Here is a 25,388-nt window from a genome sequence, read left to right as displayed (position 1 = left end):
TAAAAATGGCATGAAACCCAATTTCACCCGGCATAAATAAAGTGATCTGATATAATGTGTTGTGTGTGTGAGTCTGTGTGCGCGCGTGTGTGTGTGTGTGAGTGAGTGTGTGTGTGTGTGTGAGTGTGTGTTAGGGCTGAACGATATACCGTGTCATGGCGATAACCGCGATATTCACACCGCAGGGACGTGCGGTTTTATTCATTTTTTTTTTTTTTAAATGCTAACGCACTTTAGCACAGAATTCAAAATAAAGATACCCTTATTACTTATCGAAACTGCACATACAATATATCCGATTAAAGCTGAGACTCCACAGAGACCATTTGGTACGGCCCTCGAGGTAATTTATAAACACACGCAAATAAGAAAAAAATTAAAGAAATCTAGACCGCAAAATAATTAAACAAGCGAGTGCCTGTTTTTCCTGGCAACGGTCATGGTCCTTGAACACAACACGACCCTAACGTGTCATCACGTGGTATATGTCTCGTCTGACAGGGGTGACGTTGAGCAGCAGAACGCCGCTCCGGGACTTCAAAAAATTGGAGTACCCATAAATCCGTACACATGCTGCAGTTTTTGCGTGGCTGTGTCTTTAGTTGAAAGCCCAGTGGCGATCTGTCATACTGATCATACAGTCAATAACTTTGTTGTTATTAGCATCTGGTTAGCTAGCTATGCTAACGAATATAAGAAGCTTTTTCTACAACCAGTGAGGTAAAGGCACATCTTTATATGATCATTATAGTTATCAAAAAACAAGAGAATTAAGTAAACGGGTATAAAATACTATATGACAGTAAAAAAAAGTTGTTATTAATAAACAAGAATACAGTTTGAAAGGAGAGTGATTTGTAAAATATCTATAAAAAAAAAAGTAAATCTGCTTACAGTTCTGTTTCAAATGGGTGTTGAGAGATGTTTCCAGATCTCTTCATTTTGCTCTCAAAGTGCACCAGATTGATGCTTTCAACTTCAATATTTAAAAATAAATCTTCCCGGGGGAGCATGCCCCCCTGGACCGCCCTAGAGGAGGTGAGGTTAGGTCCCCCCCCACTTAAATCATGTCCACATGGATAGGAAACTAAATACATTTGCACACATCTTGTGTCCATATCTTTCTGTTTGGTGGTCATGCCACAACCGTGCACGTGCATGCATGCACGAGTCATGGCAAGATATCTGGATTAAGAGGTTGCTTTTTCTTTGCAAAGCATGAAAGAAAGGCCAAATGAATGGGCTGTGATTTTTAAGCAGAGGTCAATCATTTGTGTGGCCCTCGGAGGATGTTGAAAAAATTGAAATGGCCCTTGAGTGGAAAAAGGTTCCCCACCCCTGATCTAAGCTATCCGATCTCGCAACAGGGGAAGCAAACACAGACATCACAACACGTACCTTTACGGAGCTTTTAGGGGAGATCGTCTCACCGTAGCTGTCAATCTGATCAAAAGACGTGTTCAATGGCATTAAAACGAGAAAAAACGCGGCTGAATCGGTTGATCCATAGGTTGATAATGTATCTGTGGCTTTGAAGCAATTGTTTATAATCCATAATTCCATTTTTATGTAAAAATCGGAGCACAAAAGTTAGCTGCTAATGGTAGCCACCAGAGTGTATGCAGCTTCCGGTTTTGGCTACGCGTCACTCTCACTCCTTATTTGGTAATGTGTGTGTTAGACTGCACTGAACTGCCACATAGCCAAGACCGGAAGCAGCAGCCACTCTGGTGGCTACCATTAGCAGCTAACTTTTGCTCTGCGATTTTTACATAAAAATGGAATTATGGATTATAAATGAAATAATTTTTTTATACAGAGAAGTTAAAAACCTATGGATTAACCGATTCAGCCGCGTTTTTTCTCGTTTTAGTGCCATTGAACACGTCTTTTGATCAGATTGACAGCTACGATGAGACGATCTCCCGTAAAAGCTACGTAAAGGTACGTGTTGTGATGTCTGTGTTTGCTTCCCCTGTCGCGAGTTCGGATCACTCAGTGATGATAGCTTTAATCGGATATCTTGTAAGTGCAGCTACGATAAGTAGTAATTTTATCTTGAGTTCTGTGCCAAAGTGCGTTAGCATTTTTCGCTCAGGGGTCATTTAGATGCTTCTTATGAGACTTGTGTTTTGTTTTGGTAAAAATGGTTTGTATCGTCAGTTAGCTGAGATTATTTCCGTTAATCTGGTATAACACATGAATAGGTTCTTAAATATTAAGATCTCCTGAGACACAGTGTCGTGAAAAAAAAAGTAAAGTACCCGCCGGGACCTTGGGGCTTAACAGGTTAAAAAAACCGCAATATATATCGCAGGGGAACAAAAAACCGCAATGTCCGTTTTTTTCAATATCGTGCAGCCCTAGTGTGTGTGTGTGAGTGAATGTGTGTGTGTGGTATATGTATACCTTGGTCTTGTGTTTCTTGGCTCTGTGATGTTTGTCTGTGCTGATATCGTCCATCAGGTCTCCCTCTTCGTCCTCGTCTTCGTCGCTGTCCTCTGCGTTCTCCAGGAAATTGAACGTCTCCAGAACGTCGCCTGGACTCCTGATCACAAAATACATAAAGGTGTAACCCCTGTGTGACCTATTAACTCCCAAATCTGTGTGTGTATGGCGTGTGTTTGTATGTGTGTCTGTCTGTGTATGTTTGAGGTGTGTGTGTGTATGTTTGAGGTGTGTGTGTGTGTGTGTGTGTATGGTGTATGTGTGTGTATGGTGTATGTGTGTGTATTTGTGTGTGTGGGTATGTGTGTGTATGTGTGTCTGTGTGTGTTTGAGGTGTGTATGTTTAAGGTGTGTGTGTGTATGGTGTGTATGTTTGAGGTGTGTGTGTCTGTCTGTGTATGTTTGAGGTGTGTGTATATGTGTTTGAGGTGTGTGTGTTTGAGGTGTGTGTGTTGAGGTGTGTAGGTGTGTGTGTGTGTGTGTGTGTGAGGTGTGTGTGTGTGTATGTCTGTCTATGTTTGAGGTATGTGTGTTTGTTTGAGGTGTGTGTGTGTGTGTGTTTGTTTGAGGTGTGTGTGTGTGTGTGTTTTTTTGAGGTGTGTGTGTTTGAGGTGTGTGTGTGTGTGTATGTCTGTCTGTGTTTGAGGTGTGTGTGTTTGTTTGAGGTGTCTGTCTGTGTGTGTTTGAGGTGTCTGTTTTGCGGCTTTCACACCAGCGCTTTTCCCTTTCTAGCTCCGAGCGGGAGATTTTCTGGTTCAGCTCCGGTTTCCCTTTTCTGCTCCCGCTCTGTTCACACCGCCCAGAGCTGCCGCTGCTGCGTCATGACGTCACCGTTTACGTGCCTGCTTCATAAAATCCAAACCGCGCAGAAATCCCTCACATCGACCACAACAACAACGACCGATTGTATTGAAGCGCTGTTCGCTTTGGTTATCCTCTTACGAAACGAAATGGAAGGCATCGGACGACTTTACTTGGAACTTTACAAACATCACATGCGAAATGCAAGACTTCTTTGTGGTCTTCAGCATCCACTTCAACGACGAATCTGCCCCTGCTCCCGCCTCGACGTAAGAGAGACGTAAGCGACGCCGCCTCTTAGCTCCGAAGCTCTTGCCTCTAGACCGACAATTTTTTGGAGCTGGAAGTGAACCGGATTCCGGAGCTAAGAGGCGGCGCCTCTGCGGTGTGAACAGGAAAAACCGGTACTTTTCAGGCTCCAGCTCCGAGCCGGAGCTGGAAACGCGTTGGTGTGAAAGGGGCATCTGTGTATGTTTGAGGTGTGTGTGTGTGTTTGAGGTGTGTATGTGTATGTTTGAGGTGTGTGTGTCTGTATGTGTATGTTTGAGGTGGGTATGTGTGTTTGAGGTGTGTGTATGTGTGTTTGTTTGAGGTGTGTATGTGTGTGTGTGTGTACCTCTTGCTGTCCTTGCGGCGCTCGGTTCCGTTGATGAGGTGCTGAAGGTTCTTGTTCTCCACGGATCCGTTCTGCTCGGAGCCCGACAGGCCGAGCAGAGAGCGGACCCTCTGCGTACGAACGTCCAGGATGGTGTCTGTGTATCCCACCTCCTGCAGGTACCTGGACGGACACACACACACACACACACACACACGTTCAAATGAAATAAACAACATGCATAGCAATACAATAAGCAGTATTTTATTCCGTTTTACCGTATTTAAATTGACTTTTTTGTATGCTATTTATATGCACACGTTTGATTCCTTTAACCTGCACCATTGTGTCACATTCCCCATTATCTTTCCCTATTTAATGACTTTCTTTATGTCTTACATTTATTGTATGATGCACTTTAGTAAGAGCCTTGGACTTAAAGATTTGATTGGCAACAACACTGTAGCTTTTGTGCACATGACAATAAAGCCTTTAATTTAGACTCATCATGCAAACACACACTCATCATGTGAGCTCTTCAGGAGAGTGAACACTGGGTCAACACACTCACTGTCTGAGTAGCTGCCTCCCTTGTTTCCAGGTGAGCTGACTGTTGGCAGGAACAGCAGAGACCTCGGACTCTTTGGTGTCTAAAAAAACAAACAAACACACAAACCATTAATCATTGGCTCCACTAAGCTGCAAACCATGCAGGAATACATCTTAGTTTCGTATGAAATGGTTCCTGTAACTTACCTGATTCAAAGCTTGGCATCTTCATCTCTCCTTGGTTTAACTCTGTGCCGTATTTTAACTTGTGGTACTTTGCTCTGAGGAGGAAACAAGCATTTCATCGTCAACCAATTCAAGATTTAAACAGTCTATAGTTCATTACATCTCAAAATGTTGCATACATGGATCTGCATTTTCTTCCAACTGGCAAAATATGACTGAAATTCAATCATGTAATAATGAATGTTAAGATACAATAAATGTGTGTGTGTGTGTGTGTGTGTGTGTGTGTGTGTGTGTGGCTTACCTTTCCTGTTTTAAAGCATATTCTAACATTTTTATTCTTCTAACCAGGTCGTTCTTCAGGTTCTCCTGACCTTTCCTCTCGCCTTGAAGGAACGCTATCCTCGCCTGCAGACACACACACACACACACACACAGAGAGAGAGAGACACACACACAGAGAGAGAGAGACACACAGAGAGACACACACACAGAGAGAGACACGGTTAATTAATGAGAGTCATCACACACTGATATGAGGGGCCGTACAGGCCGAAATTCATACTGGTCCTCTCACGCACATACATTCTCCTTTTACATACATATATTTTATAATATATGTATGTCTGAAGAGAATATATGTATGTGAGAGAAGAATGTATGTATGTGAGAGAGAAAGTATAGTGGAAACGGAAGGAGTATGGTTGAAACGGAAGGCAGGTCATTCTTGCGCTGTGATTGGCTCAGAAGGTCGAGCGGGGCGGGCTCATGTTCAGAACTTCTGATTCAAATCAACATGATGGAGGGAGAGGGTTAGGGTTAGATGACTCCGTGTATCTACGGACCACTTGTTTTTCTTTATTAAACAAGTACACGGAAGAGTGTCTGCGAGGCGTTTTTGCTTTTTACCTTACTAAATGGATACAAGCGGCCGAGATGGGTTTTCTCCGCAGGGTGGCTGGTGTCTCCCTTAGGGATAAGGTGAGAAGTTCGGTCATCAGGGAGGGACTCGGAGTTGAGCCGCTCCTCCTTCGCGTCGAAAGGAGCCAGTTGAGGTGGTTCGGGCACCTAGTTAGGATGCCACCTGGGCGCCTCCCTAGGGAGGTGTTCCAGGCACGTCCAGCTGGGAAGAGACCAAGGGGTAGAGGACCAGGTGGAGGGATTATATCTCTTCGCTGGCCTGGGAGCGCCTTGGGATCCCCCAGTCAGAGCTGGTTGATGTCGCCAGGGAAAAGAAAGTTTGGGGCTCTCTGCTGGAACTGCTACCCCCGCGACCCGACCACGGATAAGCGGGAGAAGATGGATGGATGGATGGACCTTACTAAATGGTCTAATGGTCATTGTAGCGAGGGGGGGGGGGGGGGGGGGGGGGCGCGATACTCGCGGAAGTGATTTCAAAACAAAAGCACTCGTTTGCTTGGAACGTTGAACATAATTATAAACAAGGGGAAACAAGGTGAATTTAGCGATCACAACGAAAACGGCCAAAACACACATTGAGCCCAGAAAATGAATGTTATTAAGGCTGTAAATATAATAAGCATGTGTCTAAAATGGACAACATTGTTAGGAGATTTAAACTATACAGCGATTCTGCACTGCGGTCACTCAGCCGTCTCTCGCGTTTGTCTTTTCAAATCAGCTGCTCTTCATATTTTACAAATATTTTTTACTGAAAGTTCTTAATAAAACTGACAGTTGGACTCGAGGGGAGAAGAATAAATGGACAACATTGTTAGGAGATTTAAACTATACAGAGAGCCGTTTTTTCAAATCAGTAGCTCTTCATTTTCTTTTTACAAATATATTTTACCACAAGTTCTTCATAAAACTGACACTGTTGGACTCGGTACTAGTTTGACTGCTACTAACAATACATTGAAGTACTTTTACTGTGTACTTTGTGAGAAATACTCTGTCAAAGTCCCCTCCATATAGCACATAATCTAATGCATCAGTCCGTCCCAGGCGGGAGTTTATAAACCAAAGAGTAACCGCCCTTACGGCACGCTCTGATAAGTAAAGCGAACGCACCCGCAAGGACACCTGGCGAGGGATGTGACAGTTTCAGGGGTTGACAAAATGTTCCTTAAACCCCTAATGCTTGCTGCAATCTACGCGATTCATCTCCCTCCATCATGTTATGTTGATTTGAAATCAGAAGTTCTGAACATGAGCCCGCCCCGCTCGACCTTCTGAGCCAATCACAGCGCAAGAATGACCTGCCTTCCGTTTCAACCATACTCCTTCCGTTTCCACTATACTTTCTCTCTCACATACATACATTCTTCTCTCACATACATATATTGTCTTCACACATACATACATTCTTCTCTTGCATACATATATTCTCTTCAGACATGCATATTATAAAATATATGCATGTAAAAGGAGAATGTATGTATGTAAGAGTGAAAATATATGTATGTAAAAGGAGAATGTATGTGCGTGAGAGGACCAGTATGAATTATGGCCTGTACGGCCCCTCATACACTGACGTCAAGTTCAGAGGGCAAACGTTAAATCATGATTGGAGGTGAAATGTCAAATAGTGACATTAAATCTTTCTATGTAGCGGGGATACAAGTCCAACGGTTGGGAACTGAAGTTAGCGATGTGTGTGAAATACCAAGTGATATTGGTGAGGCTGTTGAGTCTTTATCAGCGTGTTTAGACCGTTCGTCAGTATTGAAGGTGATCCAGGCAATAGATGCTGCTAATGTAGTAATTAATGCTATGGACTGACTCAGCATGTGACGGAGCCCACGCACAATAAGGGGCACACTCTGGACTTAATTATCTCAAAGGGTCTGAATATCTCTAAGGTTGTGGTGACTGATGTTGCACTCTCTGACCATTCCTGTGTTTTCTTTGAAAGCTCTATTTCTGTTCAAAAAGAGGTAACCACAAAGCGATATTTAACTGAAAATACTAGGGAAATGTTTACTCAGAATTTCTCTTCCACACTTGCCCCTGCCAACATCTCAGTAAATGAGCTAGTAGATCATTTTAATTCAAAAATTAAAAATGTTATAGATGCCATTGCTCCAACTAAGGTAAAGGAAGTGTCTGGCAAGAAAATATCTCCATGGAGAAAGGCCATGAGCGTGAAAACAGAAAAAAGAGAATGTCGAAAAGCTGAACGCAGGTGGCGAAAAACAAATCTCCAGGTTCACTTTGAAATCTATAAAGAGAGACTTGGCCTTTATAATTTGGAATCGAAAAACGCACGACAATCGTTCTTCTCTGACATCATTACCAAAAACAAAAACAACGCACGTGCCTTGTTCACTACCGTCGACAGACTAACTAACCCCCCAGTGTCAGTAGCCTCTGAATTTTTATCCACCAGGGCGTGCAATGATTTTGCCTTTTTCACTGACAAAATTCAGAAAATCAGACAAGCAGTCAGTGCCTCTGCATCAGGAACAGCAAATGTGTTGTCCCTGTCTCCACTTAACATCAATTCAGACATCATGACACAATTCCATCAGATTAATGATAAAAACCTAGAGGACATTATTCAACTTCTGAAATCCTCCTCCTGCTGCCTTGATATTCTTCCAACAAGATATTTCAAAGATGTTTTGCCTTGCATGGCCTCAGATCTACTTCATATAGTAAACAAATCTCTTCACTCACGTATTTTTCCACAGGCCCTGAAAACTGCAGTCATTAAACCGCTCTTAAAAAAGCATAATCTAGATGCTTCAGTAATGAACAATTACAGGCCCATATCAAACCTCCCATTTCTAGGTAAAATCATTGAAAAAGTTGTTTTTCAACAGTTGAGTAATTTCTTGCATTTAAATAACTGTTTGGATGTGTTCCAGTCAGGCTTTCGTCCAAACCACAGCACTGAGACTGCTCTTGTAAAGGTCTTTAACCAGTTAAGCCCTGAGCCTGTTTTTCAGGTTTCAGGCTCGAAAATGCCACTAACACAACAAATGATATATCTTCACTTCTAAAAGGGGTAAATTAATAATTATTTTTCTCAAAGCAAGGTTACATCTGTGAGTTGGATGTAGAAGTGTCAGAATCAATATAGATGTTTTTATTTTAAAGTAAATTCAGATGGAACATAGTAAAAACATGTAAATTCTAATGTCCACCTAAAAAAAAACCTTTACTTATAGTGAAAACCACCCTTGCATGATGGGTTAGCAGACTAAAAGCTTTAGGAATCCAAACTATAACATATAATAAGTACCCTGTATCAAGATTGATGCAAAACAAGTGAAATTTGACCTTTTTAGAGAGATTTAGAAAAATAAAGTCTAAGCGGACTCACCTCTGGGTAATTTGGGAACCATCGGTTCCATTTGAACTTTTTCACTGTAAAAATCATTTTATTACTTTGAATTATCGCTATAGGTATTCATTCCATCCAAATACAACTGTTGTGAAAAATAAATAAAAAATAAAATAAAATAAAACATAGGCCTACTCTTACAGTGAGCCTCTGAATTACCCCCGAGCGAAACATGCTAACCTATTACAGCACCGAAAATCACTCCTCGCTCCCTTATTACTTATCCTAGCTGCACATCCAACACATTGTTTATGATCGCAAGGAGACACAGAATCTAACGGTGCCCACCTGAACAGCCCAACACTGAAAGATACAAACTCGCGACGTTATCAACAAAAACGTACATCAAAACAAATGGCGCTAGCGCTAATGCGCTAGGCTAACAATGACTTGCCTTCCTCGTTGTCTGGTCTAAACCAGTGCTTGAATTGGAATGAAAAAGGTGCCAGTACTCTAAAATCAGCAACTTTTTCAAGTCAATTTTATATATACAGCCCACAAACAAGAATTTGGCTACTATAATGCTGGTGGGTTTGTCTCTTTACTACTGTATATTTTAGAAAGGTTCACTGTACTTAACATTTTTTATGATAGGCAGCGGATATGGCTAAAGCTCAGTAAGGTCAATATTAACTGAAAATATAGCAATCAAAGTCTAGATCTTCTGCTGAAGATACATGAAGCAGAGACCTTTCAGGTGAGAGCCCCTCTGGTGGTGTTCAACATTAATGACAAGGAAACAAAGCTCTGGTCAGAAGCATTTTTTATAAAAAGCTTTAACAAAATTAAGTATTTCTGTACATTTTGAATGCAATCTAACTTTCCAACTCAGAAAACGAAAAACGAAAAAGTGCCAAAAGTCTTCTCACATGGCTGAGCTGCTTTGCAATATACTTCACCACTGAAGAATATAAATATGTATAAAGTAAACTATGATGCAATCTAACTTTCCAACTCAGAAAAATGATAAAGAGCATGAACAAAGAACATGTAAAAACAAATGCAAAATTTGCACAATCTAAAATGAGAAACTGTAACTGCAAGTAACAAAGTCTGAGCCATGGTAAAGAGTTACATTGAACACCAAGCTGATCAGATAACTCCCTGGTTGGTCTGAAGTCCTTCTATCTCCAGGATCTGTACAAATCGGCACATTATGCCAAAAGTCTTCTCACTGGGTGAGCTGCTTTGCAATATACTTCACATTGTTAGAAAAGGCTCCAGAAGGCCTTGGGGACATCAGTATCAGGGGCTGGAGCTGGACAGGCTCTTTCATCAGCACTTCTCCTTCCCTTTGCCAGCCAGGACCTCACATACTGTTCCGGATTGAACTGTCCTAGTGATGGTCCATTACATTTAATGAAAACCAGGCTGGACAGTCGGCTGACAGAGAGAGCATTCCTTTTTGCAGTAAGGATATCGTTCATGCAGCTGAATGCCCGCTCACACTCACTAGTGGAGACAGCGATGGTTCGGACTGCTTTCAGTAGAGGCTCCATGGCAGCAGGTGTACGGGATGCCCTGGTTTCCTTGTATTCGCGAAAGCCCTGAACAGTCTCTCTTCTGTCCACTTTCAGCACTTCGCACAAACGTAGCACCTCTACGTCCCCATACTGTACGTCTAACTCCTCTTCAGGCCAACTTCCAGGATGGGTAACTTTCATGTCCTGGATTAGCTGATTGTCCCGGGCCTCCCGGCCATGTAATGGGATTTCTCTTGTGCTGACATGAGAGGAGGTTGTGGAAGTCATTCTGTGTCTCAGATTCTCTACCATACTGCGGAAAAACTGACCTGCATGAATCTGTACAAGCCTGCCATTCTCACGCAGGGCAACACCCTTGAAGGACTTCTCAGCTAGAGCTGTATGAACTGTAGTCATGTGTGGGCCAGGCATGGTGACCATGGATTCAAAAACTCGTATTTCTCGAGTTAAGAGCCTATCTGCTGTAGGCAGTGTCATCTCTCTTTTTTGGAGTTGCCGAGAGAGGTCGCTGAGCTCTGTGAGCGCATCGTACATCAGTCCCAGATTGCTGACAAACGTTGCAGATGTGAGCACATCATCCAGGCCCTTGTACTTTGCTCTGTCTCTGGAATCCCTGCTCGTGTCGTTTGCAGCATTTGTGAAGTGATCATGAAGCACTCGGTAGTTTTCCCAGACTGCTCTGACGCTCCTTTCACTTGAAGCCACCCAGCGGATGGACAAAACACGCCCTATCACCAGGAGACGCTGTCCGACTGCTTGCGCACACTGCGCTAACTGCCTCTGATTTTTGGGGGAGGCATGGAACAAGGAATAGAGTTTGTCAAAAAAGATCTGGAAATGATTGAGCCCTGAGACCTCCTTGACCACATCCCCAACTGCCAGCTCTAGACGATGATTGGAGCAGTGCCACACAAACAGGCTTGGGAATTTACTACACAACTAGGTAGCAACGCCTGTTCTCTTCCCTAGCATGACTGAAGCCCCATCACATGCAAAAGAAACGAAACACTGACCTAAAAAGTCCTCGTTAAAATCTCTTCCAAGACACTCCATTAACGCCTTTGTGATGTCATCAGCCGTTGTTCCATCCAACTCGATCAGCTCCCAAAAAAACGTTTCGGGCTCAGCATCAGCTAATGCTGAGCGTAGACACACAACAAGCACCGTTTTACCACTAATAGTGGTAGATTCATCGACCAAAACACAGAGTTTTCTTTGGTTTTCTGTAATGTCTTTTGCCATTTTTTTCTTCAGCTCATGAGCTATGTGGTCGATGATTTCGCCACAGGTTTTATTGGAGTGCAAAACCCTGCCCACGTTCAGCCCATTCAGTTTCTGTACATTCAAATCAATTGGCATGTCTGTGAATGGCCGGCTATGTTTGCCAATTTTATATGCCGTTCGAAAAACTCTGATAGTGGTGTCTAATTCAGATTTATGCATAGACTGCACTTGATGTTGAATAGTTTCACGTGAAGCAGATGTAAGGATGTCAGCAGCTTTTACATGGGCTTGTGATTCTTTATGTTCTTTGATTTTTTTTCTCAGGCTAGCTTGTTGTTTGCCCTTGTCAACACCAAAATGAGACACTGCACACTCACCCCATTCAGTTGACAGTTTCAGTCCTTGTCCAGTGTGTATTCCCAAAGATTTGAGATCTCTGCATATCCGACATCCTAGCTTCTTATCTTTAAGAAGGAGCCATGCATTGGTCTTGCAAAAATATTGCACCTGGTCCGTTGTCCAGCAGTCAGGTGCATCGCTTTGCCCGGTGTTGGTGGTGGCAGTTGCGCCAGCAGCAGCTAACTTTAGAGGCTCTGGAGGAGGCGGCGGAGCTAGTGCTAATGCTAATGCACTAGAACTTGGAGCAGGAGGATCAACCAAAGAAAGCTCCCCATCAGACACAATTTCCAACACAGGCACAGCATTCTCTGTATTTGAAGTTTCTTCCGGCGACAACCGCTGTCTTTTTGCACTTTTATTAATCCACGCTAACATTTTAGAAATGCTAATTTGTGACGTGACTTGCTTTCCTTCTCTCGGGGGCGTGCCTGCTCTGTTCTATCACTCTACATAGCCACCCACTGGGTGGGAGTTGCACTGCATAAACACAACACACGTGCATTTAGGTATGTAAATTGTAAAGCATTAAAACATGGTTTTACTAACAGTTTTCAGTATGTTGTTACTTCGGCATTATTATTATTATTATTATTATTTTGAAACGTGTATTACTATTAAATCACGGTCAAATAGGTTAATTTTGACATAGTCGTTTCCACCACAGTATTTACATGGAGAAGATAAGCCCCGCCCCCTCTCCAGCACGTTCTGTTTGAATGACAGGAGTAAACAGCTGACAGCCGCTGTGAAACTCCAGCGGTTAGAGCGATGAGAATGTCCGTTCAGCACCTCATGACGCATCTACTGAGTACCGGGCGGCTGTATATATATATGGATGTATAATAAGAACGGCGGGAGAGTGTTGAGTACTGGCACGGTGCATGAGTACCGGAGTACCGCCAGCATGCCGGTACTGAGCAAGAAGTGCCGGTACTCCATGGGTCAGAACCAGAAGTGCCGGTACTGCGTACCGGTGAGTACCGGCCCAATTCCAGCACTGGTCTAAACTGGTCTTCAATGGCATTAAAACGATAAAAACGATGATGTAGTTAATCCATAGATTAATATCCAATGGGGCTGTGTCCCCTTTGAAATGTTCTGATAATCTATAAGCAATAAAACTGCAATTCCGTTATCTGCTGTCCGCTCTGTGCTCCGTGCGCTCTGGGTCCTGCTGCAATACCTGCTTCTTTACGCTGTAAACAATAAATGAAGTGGGCTGCGTAATGTTGGCACGCTGGCTGGCATTCTTTATAGTTTACGCAGGACCATATCTCTGGAACCCATTGGTCGATTCGTGTGATTTACACCTTTTTCTTAACCATTACATCCAATAGAATCGATGGGCAGTTCCCAAATCTACGTAAACATTACCATAGCGGACGTAATAGAGAAGCAAACGAAGCATATCTGAAAGTGCAAGCCTGGATGGCAATACTTTATACCGAGTATATTGCCATAAATATGATGATTGATTATCAGTAAAAAATTATACGTGACACAAAGACATTGGATTAATCTTGAGATGCGTTTTTATTCCGTTGAACACAACTTTTGATCACAAATCAAAAAAGGTAAGACGTAATTATTGTAATATTTTTGGAACCGGATGTTGTTTACTTTCTCTTTTCTGGCTGATAGCTCCAGGAATTCGAGGTCGGACAGTGATGACATTACATCTGTGGAGTCTCAGCTTTAAATCGTATATCTTGTTTGTGCAGTTAAGATAGTAATAAGGGCATTTCTACCGTGTGTTGTGTGTAAAAAAGCGTTAGCATTAGTTAGCATTTTTTCGCTCAATGCTAATTCAAAGGCTTGGTATTACTCTTGTGTTTTTTTTAGCTAACAATTGTTCTTATTGTCAGTTAGCGGAGTTTCGGGCTTAACTGGTTAAAGGTCGTTTTCTCAAAATGAGTTTTTTCTCCTACTCTGAGTTCGAAATATCAACTTCAGTAGCACGTACATACACCAAACCTTCCAGTTATATTCCTATCAATATTATGAAGGCTTTTACAGAAGGGTTTGTTCATATATCATTCATAGCCTGAATTATACAACATTGTATACCTAAAAACATGGCGAAAATTGATATTTTAGGGCTGTTGACAGTATTTTCTGATTTATGGAGTGATAAAAAGAGATATCCAAAATCACTTCTGTAAAAGCCTTAGATACTAATATGACTACAAAATGAAACGAGAATTTGAATCTGGCTATATCCAAAGTTCAGATTTCGATTCCTGAAATGTGTTAAAATATGTGCATATTTAATGAGATAATGGGTAATTTGCATATTTAAACATGCTATTTCAGAAAACTTGTAATACAAAAAACAATTGCCTTATTGTAAGTAATTAACTGGAGAAATTTCTAGCTGATACCTTTAAGTTAAAAAAATTACCCTATTCACCTGGGGTGATAATTGAATTATAGTCAAACTAAATAAGAACTTGGTTTTGTACAGGTGGTTGAATAAACATCATGTTGGGCTGTGGGAATATTATACAAAGCATTTATTTTTCACAGTTATGCACTAAGCGTTTCCTCTTTGAAGGTATTTCCATGATGTTTAATAACCCAGACGTGTGGATAAACTTCCATTCATCTGTACATCAGGATTTTAAATCCCCGATTCCCTCCTGTGTGAGATTTACTAACATGTCCATGCTTTTTAAACCACATTTCTTAAGCTCTGAGATTCGGTTCCAGGTAGAGAAACGTTTCAATAAGAACAACTGGTGCAAAAACAGAACAGATATGATACAAGACTCTGTTCTGTCAACATCACGGAGTAAACACTGAGATTTCCTCACATCTAAACGTCCAGCTCGCCTCCCTCTGTCTAACTGACCACACCTGTCTCACTGCTCATCCACCTGTCTGTCTGAGAGAGTGTGTGTGTGTGTGTGTCTTTGAGCAGCTGCTTCTGAAACCAAACACTGATGAAGGCTGAGAGCTATTTATACTCAAACACAGAAACACACACACATATGGGACGCTCTCTGCCAGGGTGCCCATGGCAACTGGGGGGGGGGGGGGGGGGGGGAGGGTTCAGAGGCAAACTGGGGGTCGCGACTCCCTCTAGTGAAGGTCGCCATGACAACAGGAAAACTAGAGGCGAAACCCACCCTCCACCCGGTCAAACGAGAGAGAGAGACGGACAGACTGAGAGGAAGGGAGTGAACTGGGAGGAGGATGACATAACAAACACTAATGCAGGGCGAGCTCTGATTGGACAACGCTGTGGTTGACAGCAACAGATCTAAGCCACAGCCGTGTGAGTGTGAGAGTGAGAGTGTGAGTGTGTCTGACCAAACGTCTGAAGCACTTCCAGTAATTTAGTGTCAGTCAAGGGCGGCTAGAAATGAAGACGGACGTTAATTTAAAGGGAAAATCTCCCCAATAAAAATCTATTCCCAAAACGGTGTGATGTCACTGAGTCATTAAGTGTTACAGGAAATTGACCATGACAAACATATTATGCTTTTTACTGACCATTGTACATATTAAGCGGCACAGTGAGTAAGCCGACCCTGAAGTAAGCATCACACGGTTTCCTTGACAAAAATCCAATGTGATTTTTCCAGTGGATTTTGAGATGAAACACGTTTATGTTAATGTGATGTTTAATTTCGCAGGCTCACGTTCTCATATTAACACCACTTTGATGTGTTTGAAGTGTAACTGCAATCGGCAGAAGTGAAAAGCTAATGTTTCGGCTATAAAGGAACCCCAGCATGGTCACATTAGTTTAAGCTAAAGGTGGCTAATGTCCGAGGTGGTGGATCTGTAACGGAACGTCCACACGGCTCCGTCGCGTTGAAGCTTGCCGGTGGGCGTGTCTGTCGTGGACCAACAACCAATCACATTAATCTCCCGCCCCGGACACACAAGCACACGGTTTGATTGGCTAGCGCTTGTACTGGCATATGATTTGATTGGCTGGCGCTTCCGTCGACGCTTGAAAAGTTGAACTTCTCAGCTTTCTATAGACTATATCACCCCTTGCTGCTAAATACCAATCAACTATGTGCAATATATATGTCGTTAATAACTGTAATTTATAACTGGCTGCTAATCCTTAGAACCGTTACAAGGTGTGTTTTTTTGCATTTTGTAAATTGTGTAACTTGCTGCAGTTAAATATCATACTATGTGCAATATATACATATGCCATTAATAACTAATATATACCTGGCTGCTAAATCCTAAAACTGTGACAGGATTTGTATTTTGGAAAGTATTTCTCTTTTACTTTAATTTTTTATATTATATCATAAACGTAGTACTTTTTTCTTAACATAGTTACCTTAAGCTGTCTGTGGCTCTTTCCTGCTGTAACGATGCAATGTCCCCTCTGTGGGACTAATAAAGGTATTCTGATTCTGAACTTTCGAAGCGAGCTACGGAGGCAAAGCGACGCGACGGAACCACAATGCAGTTCGGCAAAGCGTGAAGTCACCCCATTCAAAGTGAAGGGGAAGCGTCTCCGTTGAAGCACGCGACGGAACCGTGCGGACGTACCGTTAGAGGTAAAATGACTGACTGACTAACTTCAAGGTTTTAAGACTAATTTCTGCACCACTCTTTTGTAGGGCTGTGCGATTATGGCAAAAATCATAATCACGATTACTTGGGTCAATAATTGATATCACGATTATTTTGACGATTATTTATTGACCATTTATTGAACTTTAAAACAAATAATATTTTACCAATAAACAAGAACAAATATGTTGGAGCGCACTTCCAAAACCATACTAAACATATATTAATATGGTAAATAAAAATAAATTAGACTAAAATAAATGAAATCAAATATGTTGCAGTGCACTGTCACAACCTACTGAACACTCCTTAACATATAGCCAACATTTTGGTAAAACATATTCAACTCAGTTAAACATTAAAGGCTGGTCCAGAAGTAACAGGAAATAAATGTTGAACTACAACTTAAGACCAAATATAAATGTTTTGGCCACCATGGCAAATGCTGGTAGGACTGCTCATGTCATCTCTTAAAGATTGTTTGCAAGAAACACCAGCCTGTTGACATGGTCTGGTTTCAGAGATGAGCGCAGGCAGGGGACGATATTGCCACCTGTACTGAAGACCCTCTCTGAAGAGGAACTTGTGGCAGTGCTGCTACATATGACACAGGACAAAAAGACTCTGAACCCTTTCTTTGCCATTATATAAAAACAGTGTTGCTACTAAAGTATAAATGAGGCTTACTAATAAGACAACTCAGATCTGAAGCTACTCAGGAATCTGCTGCCAACGTGCAATAAAAAAGACAACATTAATAGAATCAAACCCTTTTTTGTTGCATTTTAGTAGAATATAAAAATAAATGCCTTTAAAATAGGATGCACGCAACACTAGTTTCTTAACCTGAATTGATAATAGACTATAATCAATGTGAACAGATCTTAATGTTTTCATTCTTATACCATTTTGTACAATAATTATAATGAATAGGTTCAAACAAAGTGGACGTTGAGGTGAGCATGTGAGCTGTGTTGAGGGTCTGCTGACACACGGTTGTTAGGACTCTCTGTTTACTGTCGTCAGTCGGTCTGATGTTGAGTTAATGTTTGATATGTCGCTGCACTTTGAGCCAACGATCATCTCTCACAATATCATATTTCTATACAAAGTTACCCATCTATGAAAACATGCCATACAACTTATCGTCTTACACTTCTAATGTTTCAGGATGGATTTTGCTGTCGACACCAAAAACTCACATCTGGTATGAAAACAAATTGTTCTATTTTTAAAATACACACCACTGTAATGCTGCCATGCGAGATCAGTCTCACACTATAACCTGACAAATCGTTCTTATAACAAGTGACTTCTTAGTTTTTCCGACATACAAACGTTATAACGAGATGAAAACTTGATGCAAGCCGTGGCTGAAATTCAATTTTACGTGAAAACGCCATAAAACTAACTTCATAGAGTCATCAAAAGTGATGGCACTGCAACTGACGATTGTTTCCACCATCGATTAATCTGCCAATTATTTTCCATCACAGTTTTGAGACAAGGTGGACGTCTTTAAATGTCTAGCCTAAAACCTAAAGAAATTGGGTTTAATGTGATGTCAAACAGATATCAAACAGTAAATCTTCATATTTGAGATATCTAACTAATCATTCATCACAAAAACGTATTTTTCATTATATTCGGTATATTGACTCTTATTAATCTCTGCAGCATTACAAGCTCTTTATCTCCTTTCTGACTTATCCTCAGATCTTCTGAAAGCGTCACGATGACGGGTGAGTTATAAATAAGTATTTGGACTAATCTGAAAGTGATCCTGTAGTATAAAGAAGTCTGAACTGTGTGTATTTGTCAGTGAGGAGCAGCTGTCCGTGCGTCTCTTCTCAAATCATTGGGATTTGTTTTCTAGTGTTCTCAGCTTAAGACCCCCCCCCCCCCCCCTCCCCTCTGCACCTGGTGCACATGAATCAAGTTCCTTAGGGAGTTCAGTGAGGTCAGAGAGCTGGGTGAGGATGATGATGATGATGATGATGATGAAGGGGGCTGTGAAGTGAGCTCACCGGCCCAGATTGACCAGGATGACAGATCAGGATAAACAGAGAGGGGCATTCCTCTGAACAACTGCGTCATAAACACACACACACACACACACACACACACACACACACACTTCATAAAGTCAAGAGACAAATGCAGTGAAAAGTACTTCACTCCGAAAATAAAAAACGCCACCATGAACGACAAAAAAAAATTAAAAAGCTAGAAAAATAGATCACATTTCTTTATAATGTCTTCATTCTGTGACTGCCAGCTGAACTTTGGCCTGTGTGTGTGTGTGTGTGTGTGTGTGTGTGTGTGTGTGTGTGATGTGTGTGTGTGTGTGTGTGTGTGTGTGTGTGTGTGAATGAGTGTGTGTGTGTTTGTACGTGCGTGTGTGTGTGTGTGTGTGAATGAGCATGTGTGTTTGTACGTGTGTGTGTTTGTGTGTGTGTGAATGAGTGTGTGTGTGTGTGTGTGTGTTTGTACGTGCGTGTGTGTGTACATAATGTGTGTGTGTGTGTGTGTGTTGGAGTTAATTTGAGGTCGTTCTACTTTTAGCGTCCAGCTGGGATCGGTGAGTCAGAGCAGGGCTCAGTAGGCCAGCTCGACTCACTCCAGCCTGCCGACACACAGCAGGTAAAAACACCGTGACCTTTGACCTCCTGGATGCAGGCTTGGCTGTGTGACATGTGTCTTCTCTCTCTCTGTGTAATTCTTTATTTTTACTTTAATGTGACGCCCTGCTGTTCTGGTGGGAACCCTCAGTTCAACTTCTGTCATTTTTCATTTAATTTGCAGTAAAAGAAAAGGTAAGAAGTCAGAAATGTCGACTATTTAAAAGGCCACCTGTCATACAAACTCTAGGGCAGGGGTAGCCAACACGGTGCCCGCGGGCACTTAGTCGCCCGGGGGTCAACGTGAGTCGCCCGCGGGGCATGTTCTAAAAATAGCAAATCCAAAATGTATAAAATACACAAAACAAAAAAGGAAATGTCCATCCATCTTCTCCCGCTTATCCGTGGTCGGGTCGCGGGGGTAGCAGTTCCAGCAGAGAGCCCCAAACTTTCTTTTCCCTGGCGACATCAACCAGCTCTGACTGGGGGATCCCAAGGCGCTCCCAGGCCAGCGAAGAGATATAATCCCTCCACCTGGTCCTAGGTCTACCCCTTGGTCTCTTCCCAGCTGGACGTGCGTGGAACACCTCCCTAGGGAGGCGCCCAGGTGGCATCCTAACTAGGTGCCCGAACCACCTCAACTGGCTCCTTTCGACGCGAAGGAGGAGCGGCTCAACTCCGAGTCCCTCCCTGATGACTGAACTTCTCACCTTATCTCTAAGGGAGACACCAGCCACCCTGCGGAGAAAACCCATCTCGGCCGCTTGTATCCGCGATCTCGTTCTTTCGGTCATGACCCATCCTTCATGACCATAGGTGAGGGTAGGAACGAAAATGGCCCGGTAGACAGAGAGCTTTGCCTTCTGGCTCAGCTCCCTTTTCATCACAACGGTGCGGTAAAGCGACTGCAGTACCGCTCCCGCTGCTCCGATTCTCCGGCCCATCTCACGCTCCATTGTTCCCTCACTCGAGAACAAGACCCCGAGATACTTGAACTCCTTCACTTGGGGTAAGGACTCATTCCCTACTTGGAGTGGACAGTCCATCGGCTTTCCTGCTGAGAACCATGGCCTCAGATTTATATTTAATGGACCAGCACCAGAGGTGTTCCCATACACACAGGCGTTGGAGCTGTTCTTCATGAAATCCCAGAAGGATGAAGTGCTCTGACAAACAGTGCCATCTTTGCGCAAAATGATTATACAGGAATGAAAAGTCAATAAATAAACATGTTGTTAAAACTTTTTTATTTTTTCTCCGCTAATTAGGTAAGATAAGATCAGAATAAACAAGTTTGAATGATTTGTTGTTGGTTGTGATCATATTCTAAAGATGATTGGATCATTGAAAAGTATGCAGCTCCCTTTCATCTGAGTGTTGAGAGCTGTATCCACACATTCATGTTGTGCTCAAAGTGCACCAGATTGATGCATTTCACTTCAACATTTAAAAAAACATCTTCCCGGGGGAGCAGGCCCCCGGACCCCCTAGAGGAGGTGAGGTCCACCCCCCCGGACCCCCCTAGAGGAGGTGAGGTCCACCCCCCCGGACCCCCCCTAGAGGATGTGATGTCCACCCCACTGACCCCCCTAGAGGAGGTGATGTCCACCCCCCTGACCCCCCTAGAGGAGGTGAGGTCCACCCCCCCTGACCCCCCTAGAGGATGTGATGTCCACCCCACTGACCCCCCTAGAGGAGGTGATGTCCACCCCCCTGACCCCCCTAGAGGAGGTGAGGTCCACCCCCCGGACCCCCCTAGAGGATGTGATGTCCACCCCACTGACCCCCCTAGAGGAGGTGATGTCCACCCCACTGACCCCCCTAGAGGAGGTGAGGTCCACCCCCCCGGACCCCCCTAGAGGATGTGATGTCCACCCCACTGACCCCCCTAGAGGAGGTGATGTCCACCCCCCTGACCCCCCTAGAGGAGGTGAGGTCCACCCCCCCTGACCCCCCTAGAGGATGTGATGTCCACCCCCCCTGACCCCCCTAGAGGATGTGATGTCCACCCCCCCTGACCCCCCTAGAGGATGTGATGTCCACCCCCCTGACCCCCCTAGAGGAGGTGATGTCCACCCCCTTGACCCCCCTAGAGGATGTGAGGTCCACTTTTTTGAAAGTAGCCCTCACCCTAAAAACGGTTGGTGACCCCTGCTCTAGGGAGTCTAGGTTACTTTAAGTATAGGTTATTATTAGTGGTGCACGATAATTATCAGCCCGATATTAGGAATTATGTTGTCATCCCGATAAACCCGATAACAGTATTAATAGCCCCGATAATATACAATATATTTTTTGGGTAAAAAAAAGAAAGAATACTGCGGTGTGGGTGGATTGGGATGAGGGGCGCTTGTTTTTCACTCGGCTCCTCCCGTTTTGCCAGTACTGTGGTATTAGTGGTTTAGGAAGAGGGGAGTTCTTCACAAATCCAGCGCTCCCTAACTCATGCCTGGCTGTGACGTAAATGGTGTGCGGCCGTGAAGCCAGGACAGTAAACAAACATGTCGCCGGTAGTATGGGACTATTTCAAAGTTTCAGAGTTAGATAGTTCGCTTGCTATTTGTATTAACAAATGTAGAAGTTCCACGAGGAGGGAAAAAGGCAACGAGCTATAATACTTCCAACCTGATTAGTCACCTGAAACATCGCCATTGCTACGATGGTGTGTTAAAAGCGTACGAAGACGCCTGCGCTGCTAAACTAGCGGCGAATCCAAAGCCAGCTGCAAAGGCACCGGGGCTTTTACCGATCGACGAGGCTTTTGGAAAAGACAAGAAGTTTATTTGGGAAAATAAATATGGTCACTTTGAAGAGTCAAAACTGTTCTTGGCTTTGTTTTGTTCATAGTAGTAATGCTCATGTCATTTGCTCACTACTAGTCTTTGTTTTACCACCAGGTGTGCAAAAACTACAGGTACATTTAATATATATATTATATTATTATGGGTATCGGTCTTGAGAAGCAGGAAGTTATCGGTATCGGTTTCAAAAAACCAATATCGTGCATCCCTAGTTATTAATGTTACTATCATCACCGTTTAACCTGCTCAGTTAATCCAATGTGAAAAGTCTAAGAATACTGACATTTTGATATATGATTAAAACAAGCAGTGAATCCACCTGATGCACTTCACTCCTATATCGATTCTTCAAAAGCCTGTTGTGAATGTCAAACAGAACGACCACTGCCAATACAAACATCGAGTGTCGTTCCCAACATGTGTTCTTTTACACATCAGTACATTATGGACAACACCTGGATTCAAAATAAGAATAAAATCGATTCAGCAGACTGAGACATATCGTCTGCCTGGCGCCTAGATTACCCAAAATGCACCTTGAAGAACAACAGTTTATCTTGTGATCGAAGTTACTGCCAGTTTGTCCCTGCTGAGATCAAGGCACTGCATTGTGAAAACAATAATCAGCTCCCTGATGTTTATTTACAGATGTTTACAGACTCAGGCCTAAACATGGCATTTCTGTTTAGTTGCATATTAAAAAAGATGGACTTAATTTCATAGAATCCTTTTTGTAGAATTAGAGCAGAATCCTACGAGCCAAGAAAGTGTATCAGATGTTTTCACTCTTCCTAATTTCCCAATGTCTTCCGGTTTGGATGTGTATGGAAAGGTAACCGCTGGTCAGAGGTTAACTACATAACCTGGCCCCCCCCTATCTGGCTGACCTTCTTCAGGAGTACACCCCCTCTCGCTCCCTCCGCTCCTCCTCTGCTGGTCTGCTGACCGCCCCCACCCCACGCCTCGTCACCATGGGTGCTCTGGCTTTTAGCTGCACTGCTCCGACTCTGGAACTCCCTCCCCCCGCACACCCGACAGTCAGACACAATCACCATATTCAAATCCCAATTAAAAACCCACCTGTTCAAATCTGCCTACTCGCTGTAGTGCTCGCCATTATATGTTTCATTTGTGTCCACTTGTCTCCTCCATGATTTCCTGTTTGTGTTTTTATCATGTTCTGTTGCCTATTAGCGCTTTTCATGAAAGGCGCCTAAAAATAAAAAGTATTATTATTAACTCAGCATCCTCACTGAAGCCTCCTGACGTCCTCCAGCTCTCTGACGGCTACACAAACTGACCGAGCATCAATATTTCACAGCTCAGGTGCTTTTAACAAGCCTGGTCCGTAACAGCTTCTTCCTGCGGAGCTCACATCATCACTGCTGGGAGTCTACTGTTAAATCACCCGGTTTCAAATCAGAGCTGACCCCAGTCCTGCCGGTGCAAAGTGAGAAGGAGATAGATGTGAAGGACCGTGTGCAAAATCTGTCAACACTGCTCCGTTTACACAGCAAACAGGAACACACTGTGCCGGAGTTAAGAGAGATAACATGTCAGCAAAACGTGACTGCCTGTCAACACATAACAGGCGTCACAAACTATGTGGGAGAAACGCATGAAGTTAGCAATTATTACCAACACAATGAACACAAACCATGTAACCTTTGCACGTCTACTGAACATGTCAATAAGACGCTGCCTTTGTGTTTATCTTTGGCAGTTTGAAGACGTCTTATTCCAAATATTCCCTCAGTGTTCGTGTGTTTCCTCCACATGTGAAGACGCAGGAAGAATAGGCAAATCATGGATTCAAAAGTGTCCGTGGGTTTTTAAGACGGATCTCCGAACAACAGCAAAGTCATCGTGGTGTTTGTGAGATTTACTTTGAAGTGATGTTGGAAAAGGAAGATATTACAAATGCGTGTGGCGCAGTGGTTTGGTATTCAGGTTCAAACCCCGCTGCAGTCAGCATGTCGTTGTGTCCCTGAGACACTTCACCCCAAATTGCCCACAGTATTGAGTATGTAAGCCGCTTTGGATAAAAGCGTCTAACATGTAATGTAATGTAAAATGAACAACAAGACACGACAGTCAGCCGTGCGACTGCTGGTTTCCACGCTGAAGAATCTCTAGAAACAATATACAAATGACTAATATGTGAGATATAACAAAAGAAAGTACTTTTCCGTGTGCGTTAACTCGTCTTGCATTTCAAAAAGCTCACGAAACACAAATAAAGTCCTGTGCAAAATGCCAGGTTATCATGTTTCTGTAGTTCTTTACAACTTCCCTTTCCTTCCTCCATGTCGGCCCAAATCATGAACTTTGGGAAGCAGCTGGATTTGTGGCACTGAACCCGAGCGCTATCACGCAAGAATAGCTTTTAGTCGATTCTGTACTGCCATAACTCAAGTGAGGAAAAAATGATGATGAAGTGTATTTCAGTGTAGATCAATAGTGTCTGGCTGATTATTCTGCTACGGTTCACATTCACTCAAGTATTAGTGAATGCTTTAAATCAAAGTGGAAGAAGCTATTAAACTCCCACCCTTCCACAACTCATCACCACTCCTTCCCTGTGTATTCATAAAGGCATTTCCACAGAACCGTTTAGTGGCTTCACTTTATTGGCTCTCCTCCTACAGTAAATGTTAACATTGAGGAATGTGGACACCTTGGTCTGTGTGTGTGTGTGTGTGTGTGTGTGTGTGTGTGTGTGTGTGTGTGTGTGTGTGTGTGTGTGTGTGTGTGTGTGTGTGTGTGTGTTCTCTTATCAGGAACACTGACGAGTCATGCAGAAGGCATCCAGTGTCACAACGCAACAAGTCCGAGCAGAGCAAACACAGGGTGTGCAACTAAGACCCTGTCATTAAACACACACACACACAGCTGGCAACCTCCACTTCAGTCCGCTTACTGCAGGGTGTGTTATGACAAAGACATGAGCTGCACCACATTTCAGCACTTTAACACACACACACACACACACACACACACACACACACACACACACATTCAAGAACACCAACCTTTTTTGCCGGCATCATAAAATATTCATTCCTGTTCCAAACATGTCTGCATGGATACCATATTCACACATGTTATAAGGAATAATCGTTTTCTGTATACAATGACTGACGGTGTCTAATTTTAGATGCAAGTTAGACGGCTTCTTGTTTTCGTCTTGTTATATTGTTGTTTGATGCTGAAAATGAGATGACGAATGCTTTATTTTACCCGTAGTGATACGAGTACACACACACACACACACACACACACAGAAAATGAGATGTTTAAATGGGCTTTTTTTCAACTATATCAACTCAATGTATACGTAATTGTTCAACGTATTGGAATATGATTTAAAAACAGGCTTTATTAATACTATTTGACAGCCAGGTGGATTCCCTTCTTTAC

The 25,388-nt window shown here is 43.0% G+C and overlaps 1 protein-coding gene across 2 annotated transcripts in view; it reads right to left on the bottom strand.

Moving 5' to 3' along the window:
• Positions 1-25,388, bottom strand: part of strn3 (striatin, calmodulin binding protein 3) — a 44,568-nt gene that overhangs the window by 15,359 nt on the left and 3,821 nt on the right. For both annotated transcript variants that reach the window (XM_034196674.1, XM_034196673.1), the window contains exons 2-6: positions 4,884-4,987; positions 4,601-4,674; positions 4,416-4,494; positions 3,866-4,027; positions 2,410-2,548 (exon numbers count right to left, since the gene is read on the bottom strand). In XM_034196674.1, the coding sequence (XP_034052565.1) occupies positions 2,410-2,548; positions 3,866-4,027; positions 4,416-4,494; positions 4,601-4,674; positions 4,884-4,987 (558 nt within the window). The remainder of the gene's footprint in view (positions 1-2,409; positions 2,549-3,865; positions 4,028-4,415; positions 4,495-4,600; positions 4,675-4,883; positions 4,988-25,388) is intronic.

This window comes from Gymnodraco acuticeps, unplaced genomic scaffold (genome assembly GCF_902827175.1).
Source record: "Gymnodraco acuticeps unplaced genomic scaffold, fGymAcu1.1, whole genome shotgun sequence".
Lineage (NCBI taxonomy): Eukaryota > Metazoa > Chordata > Actinopteri > Perciformes > Bathydraconidae > Gymnodraco > Gymnodraco acuticeps.
The sequence above is the reverse complement of the archived record's forward strand: the minus strand, read 5'-3'. Positions and strand labels throughout refer to the sequence as shown.